Below are 25,875 nucleotides of genomic sequence, written 5' to 3' on the forward strand. Positions count from 1 at the left end.
CTGCTTATAATCAAATGTTTGTAATTTCATAGATCTACCAATAGAAGTACTAGATTGTTCTAGAACATTCTATGTATGTTCTATTAGAAGTCCTCAAAAAAAGTGCACTCTATTAGAGTATTACAATAATATTATCAAATATTGAATTAAATCATGCAATGAAATACATTTATAAGTCTGTCTTCAATAATTATCATTGTATCTGCATAGAAAAGAAATGTGAGTAAAAACAACCTCAAAGTCAGCCATAGGCTGGTTATGGGTCCTTATAAAGTACAAAATGAAGTGAAATTCACACAAAACAGCCAAGCTGTGAAAAATGGTGTGGCCTTAAAAATCCTGGGTGAAAAAAGTTGTGAAATCAAAGGTGGGGGCCTAGAAATGGCCGCAATGATGTTAATGCTAAAAAAAATTAATAATGGCTGTGTGTATTGTTAAAATTTATTAGCATTAACATCATTGCAGCCATTTCTTGGCTGCCACCTTTGATTTTACAACTTTTTCACCCAGCCTTTTTAAGACTGCACCATTTTTTCATAGCTTGGCTGTTTTTGTGTGGATAAATTATATGTGTACATATTGCTATGCATTAAATATGAATTATATTTACCTCAGATGCAACACACATTAGTATGTATTTTGTAGCTGCCTGGAGTGAAAGTCCTCTGGATCGTAGTGTGTGGTCTAAGCCACGTTCACATGTGTACTGGAAGGCAGCTAAAGCTGGTGCATTTGGAGATGACTAGTGGCATGAAAACATACGGATGAGTAAAGCTATGTTTGGTGTGCTGTGTGACAAGCTAAGGCTACACATAAGCAAGGCAGTGACAAAGGATCGTTTACCTGTTGCTGTTGCTGTTGATATGCATGTAGCTGTCACCATCTGGCGTCTTGCAACAAATATCGAGTACAGAACAATAATTGCTGAACATTTTGGACTAGGTATTTTAACAGTGTGTACTATCATTTGTAGAACCACTAGTGCTATCACATATTATCTGCTACCACTGAATGTGCAGATGCCATCAGAATCAAGGTTCAGGAAAATAATACAAGACTTTGAAGCTCTGTTGGCATTTCCCCAGGTAACTGGAGCAATTGACGGGACTCATGTTCCCATTTTAAAGCCAACTGATTGCCCATCTGATTGTTACAACCACAAGGCTTTCTATTCTATTCTGATGCAAGCAGTTGTAGATTCACAAGGTCAATTCATAGATGTAAATATTGGTTGGCCAGGAAAAGTACATGATGCAAGGGTGCTTGCAAATTCAACATTTTATAACAAAGCATCCTCTGGTACCCTTCTCCCCAACTGGACAAGAACCATTAATGGTGTGAATGTACCACTACTTATTCTGCCTATCCTTTAAAGCCTTGGATGATGAAGCCTTATCCTGATACCGGTCATTTAACAGCAGCTGAACGGCACTTCAACTATTGTCAGGATGGTAGTGGAGAATGCTTTTGGACGTTTGAAGGAAAGATGACATTGCTTGTTGAAGAGTATGGACTATTATACTCTGCATACCACAAATGCAGTGGCCTCCTGTGTTGTGTTGCACAATATTTGTGAGCAATTAGGAGATGTATGCCGACCTGACTGTATCCATAGAACCAATACATTCAACAGCAGTACACCAGTTCTTCCACCTGTTGCAACAGTGGCTGACGGAAATGCTAGCAACATACGCAGTGCATTGAGCCAATATGTATAGCACACCAGTAGATCACATGACATAAAATTATATTGATAACATGAACACTTGTTGTTTTGACAAACTATTTATACAGTTGTATAGTGTACTATTAATCAGATTGTACATTGGGTCTAGTTCAGGATCATTATCCACACTACTTCGGTTGGTAAATGGTACACTACTGTAGTTAGGCATAAAATCCTGGCCAGGAAATATAGGATTCCCTGTAGCATGATTGTAGTGTGGATAAACATGTGGGAAAGATGACATGGGACCTGGGGGTTGAGACATCATGCTACTCATCTGAGTCATAAAACCAGTAAACATTGAAATCATCATCTGAGCATGACGGTCTTTATATTCCCTCCTCTCTTCTGTCTTCAGACTCTAGCCACCTCTTCTCTCGTCCCTCAGCTTTTTTCTCTGCTTCCTCGTCAATTTTAGCTATCTTTGAGATCAAGTCTTCTGAATCTCTCTTTCGCTTCTTGCCAAATATAAAGATACTTAATAGCGAAAACAAGTGACAACCAACCTCTTGTCTTTTCAAACTTAACCATTTATCTATTACACACACACATACATATAATTATGCCATAGCTATTCATTGCATTTTAATACATGCCTTGATCATCTACAGATTGTGCACTCTGGACTTTCTCCTTGCTTTTTAGTGATGGTGGTGTCTCTTCAGTTGCTTCTGCAATATGATCAACTGTAGTAGTTGATCCTTTTGCTGGCTCAACCACTGCCGATGTTGAAAAACAGCTAGTCTCTAGTGGATTGCAGTCATCGAGTTCTGTACACATGGAAGATACGATATGCTTGGGTGTGGTTTTAATACAGGGGATGCCTTGATCTCTAACACTGCTTCCTGAGGTGTTTTCTATTATTACAGTGGGGTTAAATGTTGCCCGTACAGCTAGTATAGCATCTAGCTCCTCAAAGGTTGGCATGTTTTCCTATTGTTTTCCATCCCACAATTATTATCCTCAACCTAGGAGAAATACGCTTCACTATGCTGAGTTAGCTCTAGTCTCGCGGCGCCCGACCCTAAAAAGAGGGTCTGGTGAAACTGTGTACAAAAAGTTTGAGCTCTGGAATGTTTATTGGATGACGTTTTACGTGTTACGTAAGTGCACTGTTTACGTCACAACATCCATTCAACCAGATCCGCTTACAGCATCACCAAACCAATAGTGCTACTTTATTTATTCAACATTAAAACGAACCCAACAGAATTGTATGGCTGTTTTCTCAATGAGTTTAAGCAGCAGAGTCACCGGATGTAATTAACCGTAAGCCGCGAATCTTTTGAAATGTACACATTACATAATCAATTTGAAATGGAGCGATCTGATTGGAGCTTCCAACATTCCGGCAGCGCCAAACTTTTTGTACACAGTTTCACCAGACCCTCTTTTTAGGGTCGGGCGCCGCGAGACTAAGTTAGCTCTGAATCTTTTACCTTGTTGTACTTAGCCTTTAGGTTCTTCACCTTCGTGTAGCACTGCTTGTAATCAAAGTCGTATCTTTTCTCTTTCATACAAGGGTGTATTCTCTTTCATACAAGGGTGTAGCGACCACTATTTTCTTGAAGATTGTTTTGTTCCTGCTAACCCCATCAAGGTTTTCTTGTATGTTTTGTTCTCCCCATATAGCAATCAGGGCTTGTGTAGCTTCCACACTCCAACTTGGCGCCATAACACACGTGTTGCACGAATCAATAATTCAAGATCACATGATATGGAGTGCAGTTAATCAGAAAGTGAATGCGCATCGGTCGACCAATTCACCTTGCAAAGTGGATTGGCCTTAAGCTGGATTTAGAAGTGGATTGGATCTGATCCGGATCAGGTGTGAAATAGTTGGATCCGGATTGATGCAAATTCGAGCGTAGTGTGAAAAGGCCTTCATTTAACTACTACATTGGACTTTAATTGATTGGAATGTCCAACCTTGTCCTACAGTGACCAATCAAGCCTGCGCATGATAGGACATTGTGGTGGGTCTACTGCTGAACATTATATTTGTCTCTGCATACATCATCATTATGAAGTTAAATGATGCAATCCTTTGGTCTGATTTTGATTTCTGTAAATGGTAGAGGATGTTACTTGCCATTGAGGTATACTGTATGACTGTAGTTGTACTGATGGTTGAGATATAGAGCAGAGCATTGATTGTACCACCATCCACCACCATTGAGACCATTATTATTTGCTGCACAATTTCTATCCCATCTATCATTATCCCTATCCATCATTGTAAATTTCCAGCCATTCAATGACCAGCCAGATCTTTTTTGAATAGCGTAAAATGGATCAGTAGTAATTCCATCAAATCCTGATATAGTTAATGGATACTGTTCAGTGGCTGGTCCTACTCTAAAGTTACCGTATGATAGATAACCTTTTGTTCCATTAGTAAATGTATAGTCAACACGTAGCTCCCACTGTTCTTAATTGGCAAGACAATCAACAGCACGTAGACCATACCAAAATTCTCCAGTCAGGCTACCAAATCCATCTTCATAATCTACCCAGTCTCTGTTAAAGTCAACACTTCCATCTTGTCTTCTCTGGATGACCAGCCATCCTCCTCCAGCAGTAATAGTGTCACAATAACCTTTTTGAACTGCTAGACAATTTCCACAAACGTTCTTAATAGTATAAACATTATGTTTGTAAAAGACAAAGCCGAACTTTGAATACCGGTATCCCAGGTTACAGCAGTTCTCAATAGCATGACTATCCTGTACAGCACAGGAATTGACAACTGGTGGTTGATTGTTTGTCGCTCCTACTACAGCCAAAATTTACTTCCATATTAACAGAACAAGTTATCAATTGACAATAACTGCTTGAATGATTTAGAATGATTTAGAATTGATCACTGGACAAGCAGTCTATACTAATTTGTTCAATGAAATAAACACTATATGTAATACATTTGATTTTATAGTATTGTCTTCCTTGTACTATGATGTAATACTGTTGATGTAATGTAAATTTCTTGTTTTATTGACTTGTAAGGAGATTATAGTTACTATATATAGCTTGATAATTCCCTTCATGACCAAGTTAATTATCATGTTTATAAAGCACAGTAATACTGTCTAGTTGCCATAGTTACTGTTTTCATACTCTCACGTTTATTCACCACAAACCATGGTAACTGTAGTCATGTGATAATGTGTAGTGATATAATAATTATGTTATAGATGCCAAGGTAGTAGATATGATGAAATTACAGAGTGAGCTAAACTAAAGGAAAATAATGTCTACATGCTGGTCTGTGCTTTAGTACTACCTTGGCTTTAATTGAGTAGTCAATTGTGGCTACGTATAGTAGTCCCAGTAAACTAGTAATATCAGGAGACTCATTAGTACTGGTGTGTTGTTTGTCCAAGGAAGCCAACTTTTTACAGTTACACTAGTGTCTTTTGTTAGTGAAAACAAATGCCGTTTTAACAGATACATGTGTAGCTCTGTGATGGCTATACAAAACAAGATGATTTTGGCTGTGAAAATACCTTCCACCTTCAGTAGTCTACATAACACCATAAAGATACAGCAAGAAAGCAAATGATGTGTAACAATCACATGATTGAGTTTTGTTATCAAAAGAAGCAAACAATTACTTGCCACAACTACCAGGCAAGCCGCTTAAAGTATTAAACCAAATCTTTTATAAATGTAGGTAGATTAATTAATAATTCATTGATGGCCAAATTCTCAGGCATTACTGACCGAATTGCCAAATCGTATCATACTAACCATCCTATACACAGAATTACTTAGTAACCATATATCTAAATACTCGCTTAAGCAGGTCAACTATGTTGTTTTTGTTTACATAACCGTAACCACAACAAAATTATCAACCAAATAGGTCTAAAGACCTACTTGAACAAACAAAGGATCCCAACTAAGTATTTGTAAAAGTGCATTACACTCCAAAGAACTATTCTATACAGTTAACTTACAGTGCGATCCATTCGACAGCCGGTTTCTTCATGATTTGTCCCATTTATGTTATTGCGCATGCGTATTTACACTCATGTCCACCATGATACATTTGCAAGCAGGTTTGGGCTTATAGGTTTTGCCATGCTGGATAATCAATCACCCCAGCCATTAATAGTTCAACCACTGGATTCATTTTATAGACACACCCAACTATCGACTTTACCTGTCTCGTATTACCCTTTCTTTGTTATCAAATGATAGTTTTCAAATTTAACTTGCCTATTATGTAATGTTATACTTTACACTATTACCTAACAAACGGGAAGGATCTGGTTAGTTTAGTCTGGGAAGGATGCAGTTATCTCAGAAGCAGGACCTCTATGGTAGAGCTGTACCGATATGGATTTTTGGCATGTACCGATATCCGATATGGATACCACCAAAAGAAGCCGATAACCGATAGTTGATCCGATATTTGAATTACAAACAAAAGTCATAGATAATCTATGCAAAAGTGTTCATTTACCTCTCTACAACAACATGTGGATATATATCATTGCTAATTCAATTCATGTGGTGATAGTGGCTTGCATTTCTATTGTGCAATCCAGACAATTAGGCACCCACAAAAATTTTTTATGCATACTCCCATGAAGCCTTAAACGGATATTTCTGCATTCCTCCGCATTTTATTGGCTTGTGTGAAGGCTGGTACAGTTGGTTTCCTTAGTTATCCTGTGACTATTCTTTTATATTACAAAGGTACTATATATACCACAGCTTCATTTAAGACTGAAGCAACAAACACTAGAATTGCATGTATTTGTATGGCTTCTTGTAGCGTAGTGCTTGCTGTGCAGTGAACAATAAGCTACTGCCACTGAACAGCCACATGGATAACATAGAAAACCAATATTATAATCTGCTTATGTACAAACTATTGCTATATAAATATCAGTAGCAATATCGGTCCTCCTACTGTTCTGTACCGATGCCAATATTAATAAAAAATTCCATATCGGCGGCCGATATTTTGGCTGACCCGATTATCGGTACAGCTCTACTCTATGGGCATGTCAGCTTCAGTACTAGAACAACTTGCTCATTTTATAAGTTATAGGCAAGGCTGAAGTTTATTCTATGAGTAAGTTATGATGCCATGCCATATGGCTGCAGTGGCTGTTAATGGATCAATCATTACAGAAAGATCCCTTCACGGTTTAGAAAAATCAAATTTAGAACCACTGAGTTATGTGAAAGTCAACTATCTGTATTAACTGTGTGATTGAGATACAGTCACCCTATTAGAGCAGTCACTTACAGCTAATCAATCTACTACGGAGGTCAAACATGTTAAAAGTCACCATGTACAGAATAGTGACTAATCAAGTAGGCAACAAGTCACTCTGTTCAGCTATGTTACAAGTCATCCTGTAGAGTATGGGGTACCATTTGTATCACAATTTTTTGCTCTAAAATTCTACGATTTATACGAAATCGAAATCTGTACAATGGTTTAAATAAATTGAAGTGTACGTTTTATTAAATTTAAGAATGTAAATTTAAATTGTGCAATACAATTTACTAAATTGAGGAATATGATTTACTGCAAACAATTTGTTTAATCCAAGACAATTCATTATTCAATGTATCACAAAAGAATACCATATCATACAGTACAATAGTAGTGTATAGTAGGGATCACAAAGTAGTAGGCATGGCCCATGAAATAACATCACACAAAAACCAGCCTCAATTTACCCAGACAACGATGAGGCATTATTGGTTAGGTAAAATCAAGCCCAAACAAGCTTTCAGATCGACCTGAAACGCTTTCAAAAAGTTTCTACAGAATTTGAAAATACTATATATATATGTATATATTTAATGGATTTTTCTACTGACTGACTGATGCCTTCAGGTAAGTGCAAATCGATAAAAGCTAAGGCTACAGGCTTGATTTTTTCACTGTTCGACGTTGCCTCAGCCCACCAGGTGCCTTTTGACATAACATACCATAGTTGGTACAACATATTCTTCATGGACTTACCAGTGTCCTCCTTTGTGTGCCATTCATCTTTGCTGGCAGCAAAAAGTGTTGATTTGACGGTAACATGTGATGGCTTCTGGAAATCGTCCGTAGTTTTCATAGTGGCTGGTTTGATTGCAAAGATGCTTTTTGAACAGTTCTTGATTCGTACTACTGTGTAAAGAGTTGAACATAGCCAACAGCAAAACGTAATGGCTACTTCACTTTTCAAATGATAATTGATATAGCTAACTGGGGGCGCAACACCATTTCTTTTTTTCAGTATCCGTGGATTGCTGAGGTGCTTTTCGAACAGTTCTTAATTCGAAATGCTGTGTAACAGGTTGAACATAGCTGACAATGAAGCATTATGGATACTTCACTTTTCATACAATAATTGATATAGCTGCATAGGTCGCGCAGCACGATTTCAGATGTGGTATACGTGGGGTCATTGAGTCATAATAATTATTTGCAAAAAAAGTTAACAAATAAGTATGCAAAAGAAATTGGAATTTTCAACTAGAGTAGGGACCATAGCACATCGATAAAAAGTACTGAAACCAGCTGGACTATTGCACGATATTAAATCACAGTAATACAATAAGTAGTGTTATATCCCTACTGTGCTCAAGATATCATAATGGAAATGCACAATAGGTATATAACACTTCTTATTGTTTTACTGTGATTTAATATCGCGTGCTACTCCAGCTTGTTTCAGTACTTTTTATCGATGTGTTATGGTCCCTACTCTAGATGAAAATTCCTTTTTTTTGTACTTGTCGATATCATGAACCACGATAGTAGTTTCATAATAGGGATTGCATTTTATTTGGAAAAACTGTAATAGAATGCATGTCTAAAAGCCACCTACATGTAAGAAAGCATCCTCCAACTCCTTCTGATGGTTATTTGCAATGAGTATTGGTCCACTATTAAGTATCAAGTGAAAAGGAAACATTTAGGACAAACTGAAATTTGCCATTGTGTTCATATTCTTCATATATATTTTGTTTCACTCATGTACAGCAAAAGTTATCCATTTTTTCGTGCTAAAAACTATATAGAAATAGCCATGCTTACTGAGTCCTTCCACGTGTCCATGACCTATTTTTGATTGAGTTTTCGGATGGAAACAGCCCAAACTGGGCCGTGTCTTCTTGCCAAAACACCATTACCCATGAGAAGCCATACAAGTTCACGCTCATAGTTAGGTTTTTTGGTGTGCACTACTTGTCGTTAATAGATTTTGTCTTTAATATTATCAGTATAGGCCAAGAAGCTTAATCTGTGCTGAAGAATTTGTTGCAAGGTGGTTTTTTCGCTCCGTGATTGTTGTACATGGGTGGGTTATCCAGATTAAATAGTCTAATAGAGCATTCATGTACATACTCTAATAATGCAATCAAGTGTATAACAACAATCCTTGCACTGAATTTGTCATCTATTAAAGGCACCAGTAATGTGAATTCTAGGAGACTTTCATTCTGTATGCAGATTGCAATTTGATCAGTTTCATGTGTGTACTGAAATGTTGACGGTGTTGATTGCAAAATTACACTATTCACAACAGTCTTCATTATCAATAAAAGAAATCCATAATCCATTAGTGGATTATTAAAAAGTACATAACTATATGAATAAAAAATTAGAATTTTTAGAATAAGAAATAGGAATCACTGAAAAAAGCCACGAAACAAGAAGGGATTGCTGGGGTGGTAATGTAAACCACAAATCCCTATTTTGACTCTCTGTCATCAATCTTTAGTTATGTACTCTGTCATTTTGAAACAAGTCAAAATAGGGATTTGGTTTACATTACCACTCCAGTGATCCCTATTCCTATTTTAAAATTTCCAATTTTTTACTCATCTTAGTTCAGCTAGAAGAAATTACCTTGTAGAGAGTTCAGCTACAAAGAAACCATCATCTAGATAGTTCAGCTGCAATCAAATCACCTGTAGAGAGTTCAGCTACAAACAAATCTCACTGTAGAGAGATCAGTTAGAAGAAGTTACCTTGTAGAGAGTTCAGCTACAAAGAAACTATTCTGTAAAGAGCTCAGCAGCAAAAAAATCACCTGTACAGAATCCAGCTACAAATAAATCACCCTGTAGAGAGAACAGCTAGAAGAAGTTATCTTGAAGAGTGTTCAGTTACAAAGAAACCACCATGGACAGTTCTGTAATAAATATATGTATTATATATATAATTTGTACATTTACTGATAAAATCAGAAATATTTAAGGTACATCTACTTCATCTTTTCTTCTTCCTGTGGTAAAGAAAAAAGATAGGTTTTAAAAGTCCCAAAGCAGGCCATAGACCGGCTTTGGGGTATACAAATACAAAAAGAAGTGAAATCTAATCCAAAACAGCCAAGCTGTAAAAAAAGTGTGCGGTCCTCAAAAAGGCTATGGTGAAAAAAGATGTGAAATCCAAGGTAGTGGCCAAGAAATGGCTGTGATGGTAGGTTAATGGTAAAAATTTTAATAACAACAATTCAGGTGAATTTGGTGCCACTTGGTCAATTGGCACAAAATTCACCTGAATTGTCGTTATTAAAATTTTTACCATTAACCTACCATCACAGCCATTTCTTGGCCGCCACCTTGGATTTCACATCTTTTTTCACCATAGCCTTTTTGAGGGCCGCACACTTTTTTTACAGCTTGGCTGTTTTGGATTAGATACAAATATCATGAAAATGTTAGAATTCAACCTTGTATTGTTAAGCAGGAATATGTAGCTACATACAAGAACAGTACTAGCAATGAATATCATGAGCAGTTTTTCACTTAACCTACCATGTTAGGAATGAATTACCTCAGCTAGTAACTACAATGTAGTCTTGTTGTACAACAAAATGCCTGTCATATCAAATAGAACGTAGTCTTCATCTCAATTGTTTCTAAGCCAAAGCATCACTTATAATTGTGACATGCATAATTTTTATGTAGTGATAGCATTAAGGAAAAGATCTGACAATACAGCTATTACATTTAAAAGGTGAAAGTTCTATATACGATACACATTAGGGGGATACATGTATGTGTGACACACTATATGCATACATACAATCTACACTTGTAATGCATTGTTCACGTCTCATAGCATATAGTCAGTCTTCAATGTCGTCCATCACTTCCATGAAGGATTCACGATAGTGAGTGGCATCATTGATCTCTGATTCTCTGCTATATGTAAGAGTAGAGAGAGCATAATTATTATGTGCCATGACAACAATGAAACTGTAATGTATGATGTGCAGAATATTTAGAAACAGTAACACAATAAAGTACAATATTGATGGGGTCTCCTGAAGATCCAGAAAGATCTTTTGATATTTGTACTTACACAGGCTTGCAGCATAACCATCAAAATTATTATCAAAACTTTAGTAGCACATTTGAAAGTAGCTACAGAAAAATTCACAGTGCAGTACACTATTAAAACTGCAGCAGTGGAGTATTGCATTAGGTAACTTGATGAATAGTATTATGTTGCTTTATTTATTTTTCATGGTCTTCCATCCAGCATATTTTCCTCAAATGCTTGATATATTGCTCAACAATTATCTCTATTGCCTTTGACACAACCGAATTTGGTTTTGTAGGTAATTTTTGGCAATGTACATGGAAGCGTGATATGCATTGCCATACCACATAATGATAATAATAATATACTTACATTTCACATATAGTAGCATTCACCCTTCTGCTATCATCAATAACACTATCAACGAACTCTTCTCTCATTGGTATCTCATTGTTGTCATTGGTAGTGTCAGGTTTAGGTGGCACACAATATTTAGTGATTTTCTTAATTGTCCTTTTGTAAAGGTAAATTTCTATTATCAGAAATGGTATTAAGGGTAGTATAACTACTACAAATATAAATGATAGCAATAAATCAGGATCATAACTGTCAATAAGTGGTACCATTGAAACCACAATCATCAAATGCAACACAAAGCCATCAAACACATTAAGAATGTTAGATCCATATGGCCTTATTGTCATATGTATAAAGGCTAGTGTGGAGTTAGCAATGATCAATGAATACTGGGTAGTGTTATTATTTGATGTATTGGCAATAATTATCAAAATAACAACCAGTCGACACGTCATGTAATAAGCTGCAAATGAACGATACTTGTCTTTGTAACATCCTTGAAACTGATCCAGTAATGGTTTTATTCGGGTAAAGTTAATTTTCTTGTTAAGAAATGGCTCCAATAAAAGTAGAAATGGCAGACCAATTACAATAATTAGAGTGCATATTATTGCTAAAATAAAATATGGTAGATGACGGCCATGTAAATATTCTATGTCAGGTGACAGGTAAGTGTAAACCTTATCCACATTATGAAATGTCAGTGATCTCAATATCAGTAATGAAGTTGTTGCCACAGAAGTGTACGATAACAATAGAAGAAAACAGATAACATGGATAATTCCTCTACTAACAAATGATGAAAACTTGTATGATATTCTTGCTGATAGGCAGATTACTACTATGATAATGGCAACAGCTATTGGATGGACATAATGAATGAACTGTTGGTCAATTCCACTCATATTAGTTACTAAACAAAGCTGTCCTAAAAATTGTGGTGTGACTTTTGCAATACTGGACATAATGCTAACAAACGTAAATAATCCTTGTGATGAGTACAAGTGTTCACTCAGCAAAATATCCACCATACTGTAATAGTATGTAATAGCATACAAATAACCAATCCCAATGTGATAGTATGTCACAATGAACACTAATATAACTATCACCACCCAGTAAAGGATTGATAATGTTACCACAAGTACTGTTTGTTCAGCTGTACATTTATCAACACTTACACATTCTATAGAATCAAATGAAAGAGTATAGCCTTCCTTACAAGCACCACAAGCTGTACCAGATCGCTGTGAAATGCACTGATTTGCTCTGACTGGTGAAAGTTCATAAAATCCATTACCCATTTCACAACAAGCAAACTTACAATAATTATTAGGACAAATCGTCACTGTAGCTTTATCATCAACTTCACCAAACCAGTAACCTCTTTTGATAGATGATGTACTACCAGAACAAGACACAACATCACTATCATTGTAGCATACACATGTTTGTGTATTATTATTATCATAGTGGAAACCAGGGTGACATGGTGATAGTTCAATTATTAGCTTAGTGGAAAACTCCTTTAAGTTAGAAATACCGCTATCATATGAAGTGATGGTCATTGTATAATTAGTTGCATCCACAACTCTCATCCCCTTTATACTCACTCCTTCAAATACTGTACATGATATTAGCACATTGTCTGATCCAATAATGGGATGATCTTGATCTTCACTGCTCAGTTCAAATTGTGTTGATTGAGCAGGTTGATTGTAATAATCCCTTACACAAGCACTCATTATAATTTCCTGACCTAGCATTATATTTCTTGTTAGATAAGTCTGACAATTTGTATCATTGCCATTATGGATACATGTAACTGCTGAGTCATTAAATTCTAGTTTTCTAGGAGAAGTTTTAATGACCCCGTCAAAATGATTATATCCTTTGTTAATGATGCTGTTGCTGAAACACATCTCATCACATGATGTTGGCATGTCAACATAAACATCAGAACCTGTTAGGTCAGTGTTGTGATGAAATGTAATATCTGTAGTGTTGAATGTAATTTTATTCTCAGTACTTTTTGTCAGGTCACAATATATGGACCCACCAAGGCGATTAGCAGTGTTGTGGAAAAATGTGTTATGAGAATTATGGGATATACTTACAGTGAAATGATCGGTTAGATGCATGGCCCCACCACTTCCTGCAGCTGAATTACTGAAAAACTCTGTACGGGAATTATCCATAAATGTTACAGAAGATTTCACAGCAGAGATGGCTCCCCCATTCTCTGCCTTATTCCTGGTGAAATTTACTGAAGCATTTTCCACAAATGTCAATGTTGATTGTAGAATTGATAAGGCTCCACCATATTGAGATGTATTGTTCATAAACTTCACTGTAAGTTTTCCTTCTAGTGTAATGTTGGAGTTATCACTACAATAGATTGCTCCACCATACTGAGTACCTTCATTATTAGAATAAGTAACTTTTGAGTGTTCTGTAACAGTCACAGTGGAATTGTCGGTAATGTACAGTGCTCCTCCGCTTTCACTTGCTTTATTATCATTAAAGATAATTGTGCAGCTTCCTTCCAATATGAAAGCAACTTGTTTCTTTGAATATATAGCTCCACCCTGTATGGCTCTGTTTTCCAGGAATTGAATAACAGAGTCTTCTTTAAACAATGCATAAGAATTTTCTTCACTGACTAAAGCTCCACCAGTTTTTGCAATGTTATTGACAAATATCACTGATGTATGTTTATAAAATAAGACACCACATTTTTTATTGCAAAATACAGCTCCTCCTTCACTGGCTTTATTATTAATAATTGTTATATTTGAGTTATCATCAAATGTGATATGAGATGAATCCAAACAATAGACAGCTCCTCCATGTCCATTGACTTTATTATTATTAAATGTTACACTTGAGTTACCAACAAATCTGATATGAGATGAAGACTCACAATATACAGCTCCTCCATTATCACTGGCTTCATTGTTATTAAATGTTACACCTGAGTTACCATCAAATCTGATATTAGATGAATCATAACAATATACAGCTCCTCCAGTATCACTGGCTTCATTATTATTAAATGTTACACTTGAGTTACCATCAAATGTGATATTAGATGAATAATAACAATATATAGCTCCTCCACCACCACTGGCTTCATTATTATTAAATGTTACACTTGAGTTACCATCAAATGTGATATTAGATGAATCATAACAATATACAGCTCCTCCATCACCACTGGCTTCATTATTATTAAATGTTACACTTGAGTTACCATCAAATGTGATATTAGATGAATTATAACAATATACAGCTCCTCCAACACTGGCTTTAAATGTTACACTTGAGTTACCATCAAATGTGATATGAGATGAATCCAAACAACAGACAGCTCTCCATGTCCACTGACTTTATTATTATTAAATGTTACACTTGAGTTACCATCAAATGTGATATTAGATGAATCATCACAAAATATAGCTCCTCCATTACCACTGGCTTTATTATTATTAAATGTTACACTTGAGTTACCATCAAATGTGATATTAGATGAATCATCACAAAATATAGCTCCTCCATCACCACTGGCTTCATTATTATTAAATGTTACACTTGAGTTACCATCAAACGTGATATGAGATGAAGACTCACAATATACAGCTCCTCCATCATCACTGGCTTCATTATTATTAAATGTTACCCTTGAGTTACTATCAAATGTAATACGAGATGAATACTTACTACTTATAGCTCCTCCATCAACACTGGCTTCATTATTATTAAATGTTACACTTGAGTTACCACCAAATGTGATATGAGATGAATAATAACAATACACAGCTCCTCCATCCGCACTGGCTTCATTGTTATTAAATGTTACACTTGAGTTACCATCAAATGTGATGTGAGATGAATATCTATTACTTATAGCTCCTCCATCATAACCGGCTTCATTATTATTAAATCTTACACTTGAGTTACCATCAAATGTGATATGAGATGAATAATAACAATACACAGCTCCTCCATGTACACTGGCTTCATTATTATTAAATGTTACACTTGAGTTATCATCAAATGTGATATGAGATGAATGCCTACAATGTAAAGCTCCTCCATATGTGGCTGTATTATTATTAAATGTTACACTTGAGTTATCATCAAATGTGATATGAGATGAATGCCTACAATGTAAAGCTCCTCCATATGTGGCTGTATTATTATTAAATGTTACCCTTGAGTTACTATCAAATGTAATACGAGATGAATACTTACTACTTATAGCTCCTCCATCAACACTGGCTTCATTATTATTAAATGTTACACTTGAGTTACCACCAAATGTGATATGAGATGAATAATAACAATACACAGCTCCTCCATCCGCACTGGCTTCATTGTTATTAAATGTTACACTTGAGTTACCATCAAATGTGATGTGAGATGAATATCTATTACTTATAGCTCCTCCATCATAACCGGCTTCATTATTATTAAATCTTACACTTGAGTTACCATCAAATGTGATATGAGATGAATAATAACAATACACAGCTCCTCCATGTACACTGGCTTCATTATTATTAAATGTTACACTTGAGTTATCATCAAATGTGATATGAGATGAATGCCTACAATGTAAAGCTCCTCCATATGTGGCTGTATTATTATTAAATGTTACACTTGAGTTATCATCAAATGTGATATGAGATGAATGCCTACAATGTAAAGCTCCTCCATATGTGGCTGTATTATTATTAAATGTTACACTTGAGTTACCATCAAATGTAATATGAGATGAATTCTTACTACTTATAGCTCCTCCATCCCTACTCGCTTCATTATTATTAAATGTTACACTTGAGTTACCACCAAATGTGATAGGAGATAAATAATAACAATACACAGCTCCTCCATCCGCACTGGCTTCATTATTATTAAATGTTACACTTGAGTTATCATCAAATGTGATATGAGATAAATAACAATGTAGAGCTCCTCCATCCACACTGGCTTCATTATTATTAAATGTTACACTTGAGTTATCATCAAATGTGATATGAGATGAATGCCTACAATGTAAAGCTCCTCCATATTTGGCTGTATTATTATTAAATGTTACACTTGAGTTACCATCAAATGTGATATGAGATAAATGCCTACAATGTAAAGCTCCTCCATATTTGGCTGTATTATTATTAAATGTTACACTTGAGTTACCATCAAATGTGATATGAGATGAATACTCACAATATACAGCTCCTCCATCCCTACTCGCTTCATTATTATTGAATGTTACACTTGAGTTACCATCAAATGTGATATTGGAATTATCACTGTATATGGTACCACCATACCTCGCATGGTTGTACTTAAATGTCACTATTGAGTTTGCCCAAAAGATCATACTGGAAAGAATTTGATAAATAGCTCCACCATTATTTGTAGCAGAGATATTAATAAATTTTACATCAGACGTATCACAAAATATGACAGTGGAGTTCCTGCTATAAATTCCTCCACCAGACGCTGCTGTATTATCCTTGAACAACACACTACCTCTAATATGAAGATTAGTATTTGCAATGTAAATTGGTACTCCTGTGTTGTTGACAAACACATTGTCTTGTATGTAAACATGACCAGGACTTCTGCTACCTGAACCATCAATGTAAATTACACTTTGTGTGGCTCTATTGGAAATGAATTGGCTATTTTGGACCTCCAACTTGTGTTGAAATTGGCTATTAGTATTTGATAAATAATGTATAGCTGCTCCATGTCCATTATATATATATTTACTTCTGTGTGTGAAATTGCAATTGTTAATGCACACATTTCCAGACACTTGTGAAAGTAAAACACTTCTTCCTTTGGAGTTATGGAATGAGCATCTTTCAAAATAAACATTGGATGAGTTGTAGAATTCAATTCCTGGATAATCTTTAGAGCCACATCCCTCCCACTGGATACCTTCAATGGTTATATTCTTGCAGGAGATGAACTTTACTGCACCAACATCATTACACTTTACAACAGGATTTCTGTGTCCTATTATCATGATATTTTCAAGACCTTCTAATGTCACAATAGAAGACAACTCAACATCATTTGTAATGTTAACAATGGTGTCATTACTGGAGATGTTATTTAGAATGTCAGCAATTGAATGAAAGGTAAAGTTTCCAGATACACAACAGGGAAGTTTATCCTGACCTCTCTCGTTTCCACCACCAGCAAAGTCTTCATCATCACTGTTCATCACTGTACTGTCTCCTTCAATTTGGCTGAACAAACACACTAGCAAAACAGCAGCTATGGAAATTTTTAAGAGTTCCATGCTTGTATTGACAGGTAACGAAAATTCTAACTTTCCATTTCAGTTACTGATATTTATAGCTTCAAAGAGGATATGATGTCACACTGATGATGTCATGATAAATGTACACATTCAGTCAATGATAGTTATAAACATGTTTGTGGAAAACATGAACTGTATACATTACTACTTCAGATTCTAGACCTGATAGCTAATTAAACCTATACACCAATTTGATTTTACTAAGCAGTGAATTTTTAAACAACCATGTTAATAGGGATCCACTGATTATAATGCCACAATAATGAGCAGGGCCGCCCAGAGAAATTAAGGGGCCCAGGGAAAAGAGTTAAAGTGGGGCCCTTCACCCTAGTTGTAAGGTGAAGACCAAAAAAAAAAAAAAAAAAAGGTCACAACCTGCTGGCAATGACAATAACTATCCATCACCAACCATATTTCCTTATCTATAAGCTTGCTACACTGCTCCTCTGAAGAATACTGTGACTGCTCTATTAGAGTATTTAGATCTGACTGCTCTATTAGCGTATATCGATCTTCTTACAGGTATTCAAGGGGCCCTTCGTGGGGCCTCCTGGGGCCCCTTTCAGGCTGGGGTCCGGGGCAAGATGCCCCAGCCCCCCCCCCCCCCCCCCCCCTGTGGGCGGCCCTGATAATGAGCATAATAGATACCTGAAACAGCGTTGAAACCGGGTCGGGTCAACCGAGTCACATTTTCTCCGGGTCATCCGGGTCTGACCCGGTTTACAAATTATCGGGGTCTGACCCGGATTGGATCACGTGAGAAACGAAATTGTTCGTTTGACGACGTGGAAACATATAAACGCTATCGCGTAGCTCTTTCGTGAGCCACGCCCACTTATCGCGTTACAAACATACGCGATGCCACGCCCATTTATTAGTAAGTGCAGTATGTAGCACGAAACTGAGGGTATCTATTGTTAGTAGGTGATGACCTTTTTTTTTTTTTTTTTTTTTTTGGTTTTCAACCTACAGCTAGGCTGAAGTTGCGGCTGGATCCACCCCTGTTTACTCAACACGAATCGAACACTCAAAAAGGTAGTCTTGCTCGCTCGAGGCTAGCCGAAACATAGCTCTTATCGCACGCCTCGGCTTTAATTCGTCAGGATCAGTAGGTCATCCGGGTCAGCAGTAGTGACCCGGTTTCAACGTTGACCTGAAAGTATTAAATATAATACTAACATAATAGGCAGAAAACTTGTGTAGTACCATAAATTCTTGCCTATCAAAATACATATCACACAAAAGATCGATATACTATAATAGAACAGTCAGTAATTGTAATAAAATTATCAGGTAGCTGACTTTCTATTACAGTACATTGATCTTTTCTGTGACATGCATTTTGACAAGCAAGGATTTACAGTCTGTCACTGTGAAAAAGGTGGAATATAATATGGTTATTTCCAGTGGCTTATTAAATACAAATAAGCCTTAATATAAATCCCGTATTATACCCATCTTATACTTTAGTATAATACATACTATACTATTGCATGTATGGTTTCAGTATGTTTAACACATTAACTAAAGCCTTACGTGAGATTGTTAGTATACTACAGGTTATACCAAGCTTTTTTGTATTCAATAAGCCACTAGAATACCATCTTATATCCCTCGTTTTTCACAGTGTGTGCTTCAACCACTTACTGTTTCCTTATAAAGTGCAAAATTTTTAGAAAAAATTGGGAACTGGGGTATAAATATTGAGCATAATAGGTAAATATTGAGTATTAATTTAAGCATATTAAGTAAATTTTTGAGCAGTGCAGCATCATAATAGGTAAAATAATAAACATAATCGGCGGGTCCCTTAGTCTATTTATCATAATAATCTGTTCCTTATTGACGCTTTCATTTACAGTGGGGTAGTACTGTAGTCACAGTGTTTATTCTAGTATTTCTCCTTTTGGGGGGGATCAAGAATTTATGTATGTGTGTGTGTGGGGGGGGGGGGGGGGGGGGGGATGATCAGGTGAAAGTCTAGCTGTTATATAGTTGTCCAATGTAAAGCAGTTGGAATAGTTCCCAAACATTTGTGGGTTAGTCATATAAGGCTGCGTCATGAGTGCTGATTTTTGTGGTTGGGTGAAGCCAGATCATATGTTTCATAGTTGGCAGAGACATGAATGTATAGTAATGAGCCATCATCTGCACTGTACATATGATAGCACAAAACACTAGCAAATTAAAGATTGCATAGATGGATGTCTTCCTAGAAATAATTTAAAACTTAGGGTGTTTAAAACTAAATATTAGGGCATTTTCATGGTTATAGCAAAACAGGAAGTTTTTTTCAAATCTGGCTTTCTGATTTTAAATCTGGGGGGCATTTGTGTTAGCTGTGCATGCCAATTGAAGGTAGAATTTACAAAATAATGCTTTCTGAGATGAAAGCTAAGGAACAATTTTGAGAGTTAAGCATGCTATTTTTTTCTAAACTGGGTAAACTTGGACTCTCAGATATTTAATAGCCATCACTATATGCATGAATTTTTGCTAGTTGTATACAGACTACCCCTAGGAGATTTTTAAAATTAATCTGATACTGAATCTGAGAGTATTTTAATGTTGTAATTGCAATTTTTAAGTAGGGAAAATTTTACATATAAACGACTAAGATTAAATCTGAGAGCATTTTTGATAAGTTTTTAGTTTGTCATTTTAAAAACAAGCTTAACCTGAGTATAGTGTAGTGGTCACTCGCAATTTTAAGGGGTGCATCTGAGATTTTAGTGGGGAAAATTTCCCCCCCTAATAACCCTAGACTGTAAATATGAAAGCAGCATAGCCATGTAATGTATGGTTGTAAGTGCTAATACTTGTGGTCTTCTACTGTCTATGACAAATCTTTACTGAAGAGTAATGAAGTACTACACTCGTACATAAAGGTTAACACACACACACACACACACACACACACACACACACACACACACACACACACACACACACACACACACACACACACACACACACACACACATACACACAAGACATATAAACTTATCAAGGTGATATCAACAGTGGCTACTATTAACAAAGGAGTAATAGGATAATAGGAGTTGCAAATGGATGAATTGAAGACCAGTTTTATTACAGTTATTTGCTCTCAACTACACCAATTTTGTACTATAGAGTTACATAAGGGTAACATACATATGATAGAATAGTGAAGTGTGTATTATAGTGAACATGTTGTAAACATACAGTAATTTTATATCCAATATTATAGCTAGAAGGGAAGCAATTTATCACTAAAACATATAATACTCAAAAGGTGTGATGTGTTTATAGCTGTGGACTGTAACTTAAACTTTTATATACACGTCTGCTATAATTTTTTATACACATGAAACCAGGCTTCCACACACATCCAAAATTATGATTTTAAAGGATCATAATTCAGTGTAAGAGTAAGCTATCACTTTCACATTTTGACTTATTATTGCATAAAGCAATGAATGTTTAGGTCAATAGTGTACTGACTTGTCAAATTACAAGTGGTTAAAGTCGAAGAATTGGGTGTATGAGGAAGCCTGGTTTTGTCAAATCCAGCCACATATTTTAACTAATTAATTTCCTGCCTGCCTGATAGCTTCAGACAAGTGTACTAACTAAGTTGATAATTTCACTGTTAGACATCATCACAGCTAAACAGGTGCCATTTGACAGCTCACCATATTGGTATATATGTAAAATGAATGCATCATATCATGTGCTTATCATTTTTTAAACTGCATTCAGAGACGTGTGTGCTGCCAAACCAATTAACCACTATAATTCATGTTGGTCTACAGTTTATACAATTACAGTATATTCAATGTGTTAATTAGTTAAGAAACAATGTAAATTATCACTACTCTCAACCAGTTACATGATACTGTTAGCATCACAACTTTTGCAACTTCTGTTTGGCTTTTCATGGAATTCAGAAAAGAATATAAACAATTCCTTTTTAGCTCACAACATTATTACAATAGTACAACTCCTGTTTTGCTTTTCATGGAAATTCACAAGGATGTGACCATTTCTTTACAATATTTGTGTTGACTACATCATTGCCCACACCTCAGACACCTGACCCATCTCAAAGTCTCACTGTGATCTACCAGTTACATATCATCACAGCCACAAGAATTTTCATTATACAGTACAGTAATAGTGTACATTAGAGATCATACAGAGGTTTGTCTTCAAGATGGCATAATACTTCAAATAAGTTGCTATGAAACTTTCTTTACTAAGCATTTCTACTGACTATAATTATAATGATACTAATTTCTTGCCTGCCTGATACCTTCAGACAAGTGGAATGGCTAAGTTGATAGTTTCACTGTTATAAATCACTTTGGCCCAACATGTGCTTTTTGGCAGCTTACCACACTATGTACATGCATCCATCATGTAATTACCGTTATTTCCATATCTGTTTGTTGTTGAGTGTAGAAACCCTTCTTGTTTTGTTCAATGATTGTAATGCTACTAACGGGTTTAACATAGCTGAAAATGAAGTGAAAGGGAAAATGGCCACTTCTCTTGTTCAGAATCTGTTATAAATGCTGATAAAATATATTAATGTTCATAACTGCATTTAGAGACTTGTGTGTGTTGCCACTGGTAAGAGCCACATAGTCAGTAAAACTAAATAACCACTAATTTTATGGTGGTCTACAGTTACAGCCAATATGGTAGTTAAGAAGCACTAAATGATCACTACCTCAATCAGTTACATAGTATCACAACTTGTGAAACTTCTGTTTGGATTTTCGTGGTACCTCAAAGGATATGACAATTTCTTTTTAGGACACAATACTTGTATACACCACTATTATACCAGACCTCTTAACTCCATACCAGACCTCTTCACTTCATGTAGTCTGTTCAATTTTCAAACTATCTTAATGTTTCAGTGTGATGTATCAGTTAGTGGTTAATATAGAATTTTTAAAAGGGAGTTCTGAAAGTTAGTATAGCTGAAAAATAATGCATCTTCAGGACATTTCTCCTGAACATTTTGAGATTTTAGAAGCTATGAGATTGAACTTTAGATTACTTTTAGTTAACACTCACCATAAATCTAATGCTTTAGACTGTAGTAAATATTATAGCTAACTATATAATTGTAAATAAGCTGCAGCATTGATTGTTTTATTAGAGTAGTTATGTGACTGCTCTATTAGAGTATCTCAATCATTTTTAACTGATGTAGTGGGAGGTGATAAGTGAAGTGTTGCTGGTGGCTTAATAGCTATAAAAATAATGGTGTTAGTTAAGTTTAATTTCATGCATGCTACTGGAATATAGTGGATATAGTTGTTTACAATGACAAGTTGTCAATACAGCAATAATGAAGCTAGTTAGAGCTAATAAAATTTAAAAGGGGGTTTCTGTTAAAACCCATCTAGATCTGACACTATAAAATCAAACATTTATTTTTACACATATGATGAAAAGTGCTTTCATTTTATTGTGCCATTCCACAACTGTTTGCTGGTCTAACAAGACTAGTACAGATTATGATAGGAATTTAAGAGCCTGTAAATTATTTGCTATATAGTTGCTGTACAATTGTAAATCAACTATCATAATGTTTCTATAATATTGTTTAGTGGTAGAACTCCAAGGTCTTTCAATGAAACTTTGGAAGATCTATATGATTATAATAACAGAAAAGCAATAAAGGAATGTGTGAACACGGTAGGTTTTAACTTGGCCAATCACACACTCTTGTTTATAAGTGTGTGTGTGTGTGTGTGTGGGTGTGTGCGTGCGCACGCGCGCGTATGTGTGTGTGTGTGAGTGTGGGTATACAATGATACCAATGGTAAATGATAATATGACATCACTAGTATCTAGTTAGTGCCAGACAAAACACTAACCAGCTGTCAAAATTAACAGTTTCAATATCAACCAAACAGTCCTGGTCAGTCACTGTGGTGTACTAACATTATCATCTTTAATGGCCCTGGGTACAAACCTGATCTAGTAATGATTTGTGTGCCTTTTATACTGCTAAACACTACAAATATATGATAATGTAAATGAACTCTATTATTGAAGCAGAATCTTTAGAATTTTCTTACCTTAGATTTAACTTTTACTTTCTGAGAGTTTACCCTTCCTGGATGTAACCAGCTGTATTATGCTGTCTTTCCAGTAAAAAAAACCTACTTCATGAAAACTATATACTGTAACTAATTTCCTGCCTGTCTGATACCTTCAGACAAAGTGCACTAACTAAGTTGATAATTTCACTGTTAGACATCATCATGGCTAAACAGGTGCCATTTGAGAGCTTACCATATTGGTATGTAAAATGAATGCATCATGTGCTTATCGTTAAAACTGCATTCAGAGACTTGTGTGCTGCGACTGGTATAAAAGAGCCACTAAGTCAGTGAAACCAATTAACCACTATAATTCATGTTGGTCTACAGTTTATACAATTGTATTCAATATGTTAGTTAAGAAACACTGTAAATTATCACTACCCTCAACCAGTTACATTATACTGTTAGCATCACAACTTTTGCAACTTCTGTTTAGCTTTTCATGGAATACAGAAAAGTATATAAACAATTCCTTTTTAGCTCACAACATTATTACAACAGTACAACTCCTGTTTTGCTTTTCATGGAAATTCACAAGGATGCGATAATTTCTTTTAGAATATTTGTGTAGGCTACTTCATTGCCCACACCTCAGACACCTGACACATCTCAATGTTTCACTGTGATCTACCAGTTACTTACTTAACATCACAGCCACAAGAATTTTCATCATACAGTGCAGTAGTAGTAGTGTACATTAGGGATCATTATAGAGGTTTGTCTTCAAGATGGCATAATACTTCAAATAAGTTGATATGGAACTTTCTTTACTAAACATTGTTTATTACTGACTATAATTATAATGATACTAATTTATTGCCTGCCTGATACCTTCAGACAAGTGGAATGGCTAAGTTGATAATTTCACTATTATACATCACTTTGGCCCAACATGTACCTTTTGGCAGCTTACCTCACTATGTACATGCATCCATCATGTACTTACCATTATTTCCATATCTGTTTATTGCTGAGTGTAGAGACCATTCTCGTTTGGTTCATTAATTGTAATGCTACTAACGGGTTTAACATAGCTGAAAATGAAGTGAAAGGGCAAATGGCCACTTCTCTTGTTCTGTTATAAATACTGACAAAATATAATCATAGCTGCATTAAATATTCTAGAGATTTGTATGTGTTGCCAATGGTAAGAGCCGCAAAGTCAGTAAAACTAATTAACCACCAATTGTGACCAAACTTTGGAAATCACCCATATGGGGGTGCTTGAAATAATTAGAATTTTCATATTTAGTGGGCTGCTACTATAAGCAAGGCATTTTATTTTTTTAATTTCTAGAATTTTCCAATAATTTGAGGTATTGAGAATGGCTTACAATCAGTAACAAGTAGATTTGCACTATAAAGCTTGTTATTTGATCATTAAATATTTTAAGTGTCAAATACACCCACATGTTTGATTTTCCAAATTTGGTCACATTTTATGGCGATCTACAGTTGCAACAATATGGTAGTTAAGAAGCACTAAATGATCACTACCTCAATCAGTTACATAGTATCACAACTTCTGAAACTTCTGTTTGAATTTTCTTGGAACCTCAAAGGATATGACGATTTCTTTTTAGGACACAATATTTGTATATTCCACTTTTATACCAGACCTCTTAACTTCATACCAGACCTCTTCACTCCATACCAGACCTCTTAACTCCATCCCACACCTCTTCACTCCATACCATACCTCTTCACTCCATACCATACATCTTAACTCCATACCAGACCTCTTAACTCCATGTGGTCTGTTCAATTTTCTAACCATCTCAATGTCTCAGTGTAATGTATCAGTCAGTGGTGGATATAGGATTTTTAAAAGGGAGTTCTGAAAGTTGGTATAGCTGAAACATAAGGCATCTTAGGACATTTCTCCTGAACATTTTGAGAATTTAGAAGCTCTGAGATTGAGCTTTAGGTTACTTTTAGTTAACACTCACAATAAATTTAATGCTTTAAACTGTAGTAAATACTATAGCTAACTATATAGTTGTGATTAAGCTGCAGTATTGATTGCTTTATTAGTTATGTGACTGCTCTA

General features: G+C 35.6%; 3 protein-coding genes across 4 annotated transcripts; 1 reads left to right on the top strand and 2 right to left on the bottom strand.

The window, feature by feature from the left end:
- The first annotated feature begins 764 nt into the window (after positions 1-764).
- On the top strand, positions 765-1,373 carry LOC136247723 (uncharacterized). The gene has a single exon (XM_066039550.1). It carries the CDS (start codon positions 765-767, stop codon positions 1,371-1,373), a length of 609 nt encoding a protein of 202 aa, XP_065895622.1.
- A 9,295-nt stretch (positions 1,374-10,668) lies between these two features.
- LOC136242725 (uncharacterized) lies at positions 10,669-13,039 on the bottom strand. Of its 2 annotated transcripts, none has more exons than XM_066034189.1 (2): positions 11,391-13,039; positions 10,669-10,894 (listed from the first exon to the last, which is right to left on the bottom strand). In XM_066034189.1, the coding sequence occupies exons 1-2, from the start codon at positions 12,971-12,973 to the stop codon at positions 10,822-10,824; spliced, it is 1,656 nt and encodes a 551-aa protein (XP_065890261.1). In that variant the 5' UTR covers positions 12,974-13,039; the 3' UTR covers positions 10,669-10,821. The 2 variants fall into 2 exon arrangements, with proteins under 2 accessions (XP_065890261.1, XP_065890254.1); XM_066034182.1 differs by having other exon boundaries at positions 10,669-10,897.
- On the bottom strand, positions 12,985-25,602 carry LOC136247724 (probable outer membrane protein pmp20). The gene is made up of 7 exons (XM_066039551.1): positions 25,460-25,602; positions 17,328-17,641; positions 15,951-17,012; positions 15,417-15,836; positions 14,744-15,302; positions 13,109-14,696; positions 12,985-12,999 (listed from the first exon to the last, which is right to left on the bottom strand). The coding sequence occupies exons 1-7, from the start codon at positions 25,600-25,602 to the stop codon at positions 12,985-12,987; spliced, it is 4,101 nt and encodes a 1,366-aa protein (XP_065895623.1).
- Positions 25,603-25,875: the final 273 nt, after the last annotated feature.

The sequence above is a fragment of the Dysidea avara genome, chromosome 2, assembly GCF_963678975.1.
Source record: "Dysidea avara chromosome 2, odDysAvar1.4, whole genome shotgun sequence".
In the NCBI taxonomy this organism is placed as follows: domain Eukaryota; kingdom Metazoa; phylum Porifera; class Demospongiae; order Dictyoceratida; family Dysideidae; genus Dysidea; species Dysidea avara.

Coding starts and splice junctions, on each gene's coding strand:
- LOC136247723 (XM_066039550.1), top strand. CDS start 765: ATGAGTAAAGCTATGTTTGGTGTGCTGTGTGACAAGCTAAGGCTACAC.
- LOC136242725 (XM_066034182.1), bottom strand. CDS start 12,973: ATGAGAGTTGTGGATGCAACTAATTATACAATGACCATCACTTCATAT. Junction 10,898..11,390: donor AATGCTACTATATGTGAAAT/GTAAGTATATTA, acceptor TCTTACATATAG/CAGAGAATCAGAGATCAATG.
- LOC136247724 (XM_066039551.1), bottom strand. CDS start 25,602: ATGGTTAGAAAATTGAACAGACCACATGGAGTTAAGAGGTCTGGTATG. Junction 17,013..17,327: donor CAAGAATATAACCATTGAAG/GTATCCAGTGGG, acceptor TTGATGGTTCAG/GTAGCAGAAGTCCTGGTCAT. Junction 15,303..15,416: donor CACATTTGATGATAACTCAA/GTGTAACATTTA, acceptor ATAATAATGAAG/CCGGTTATGATGGAGGAGCT.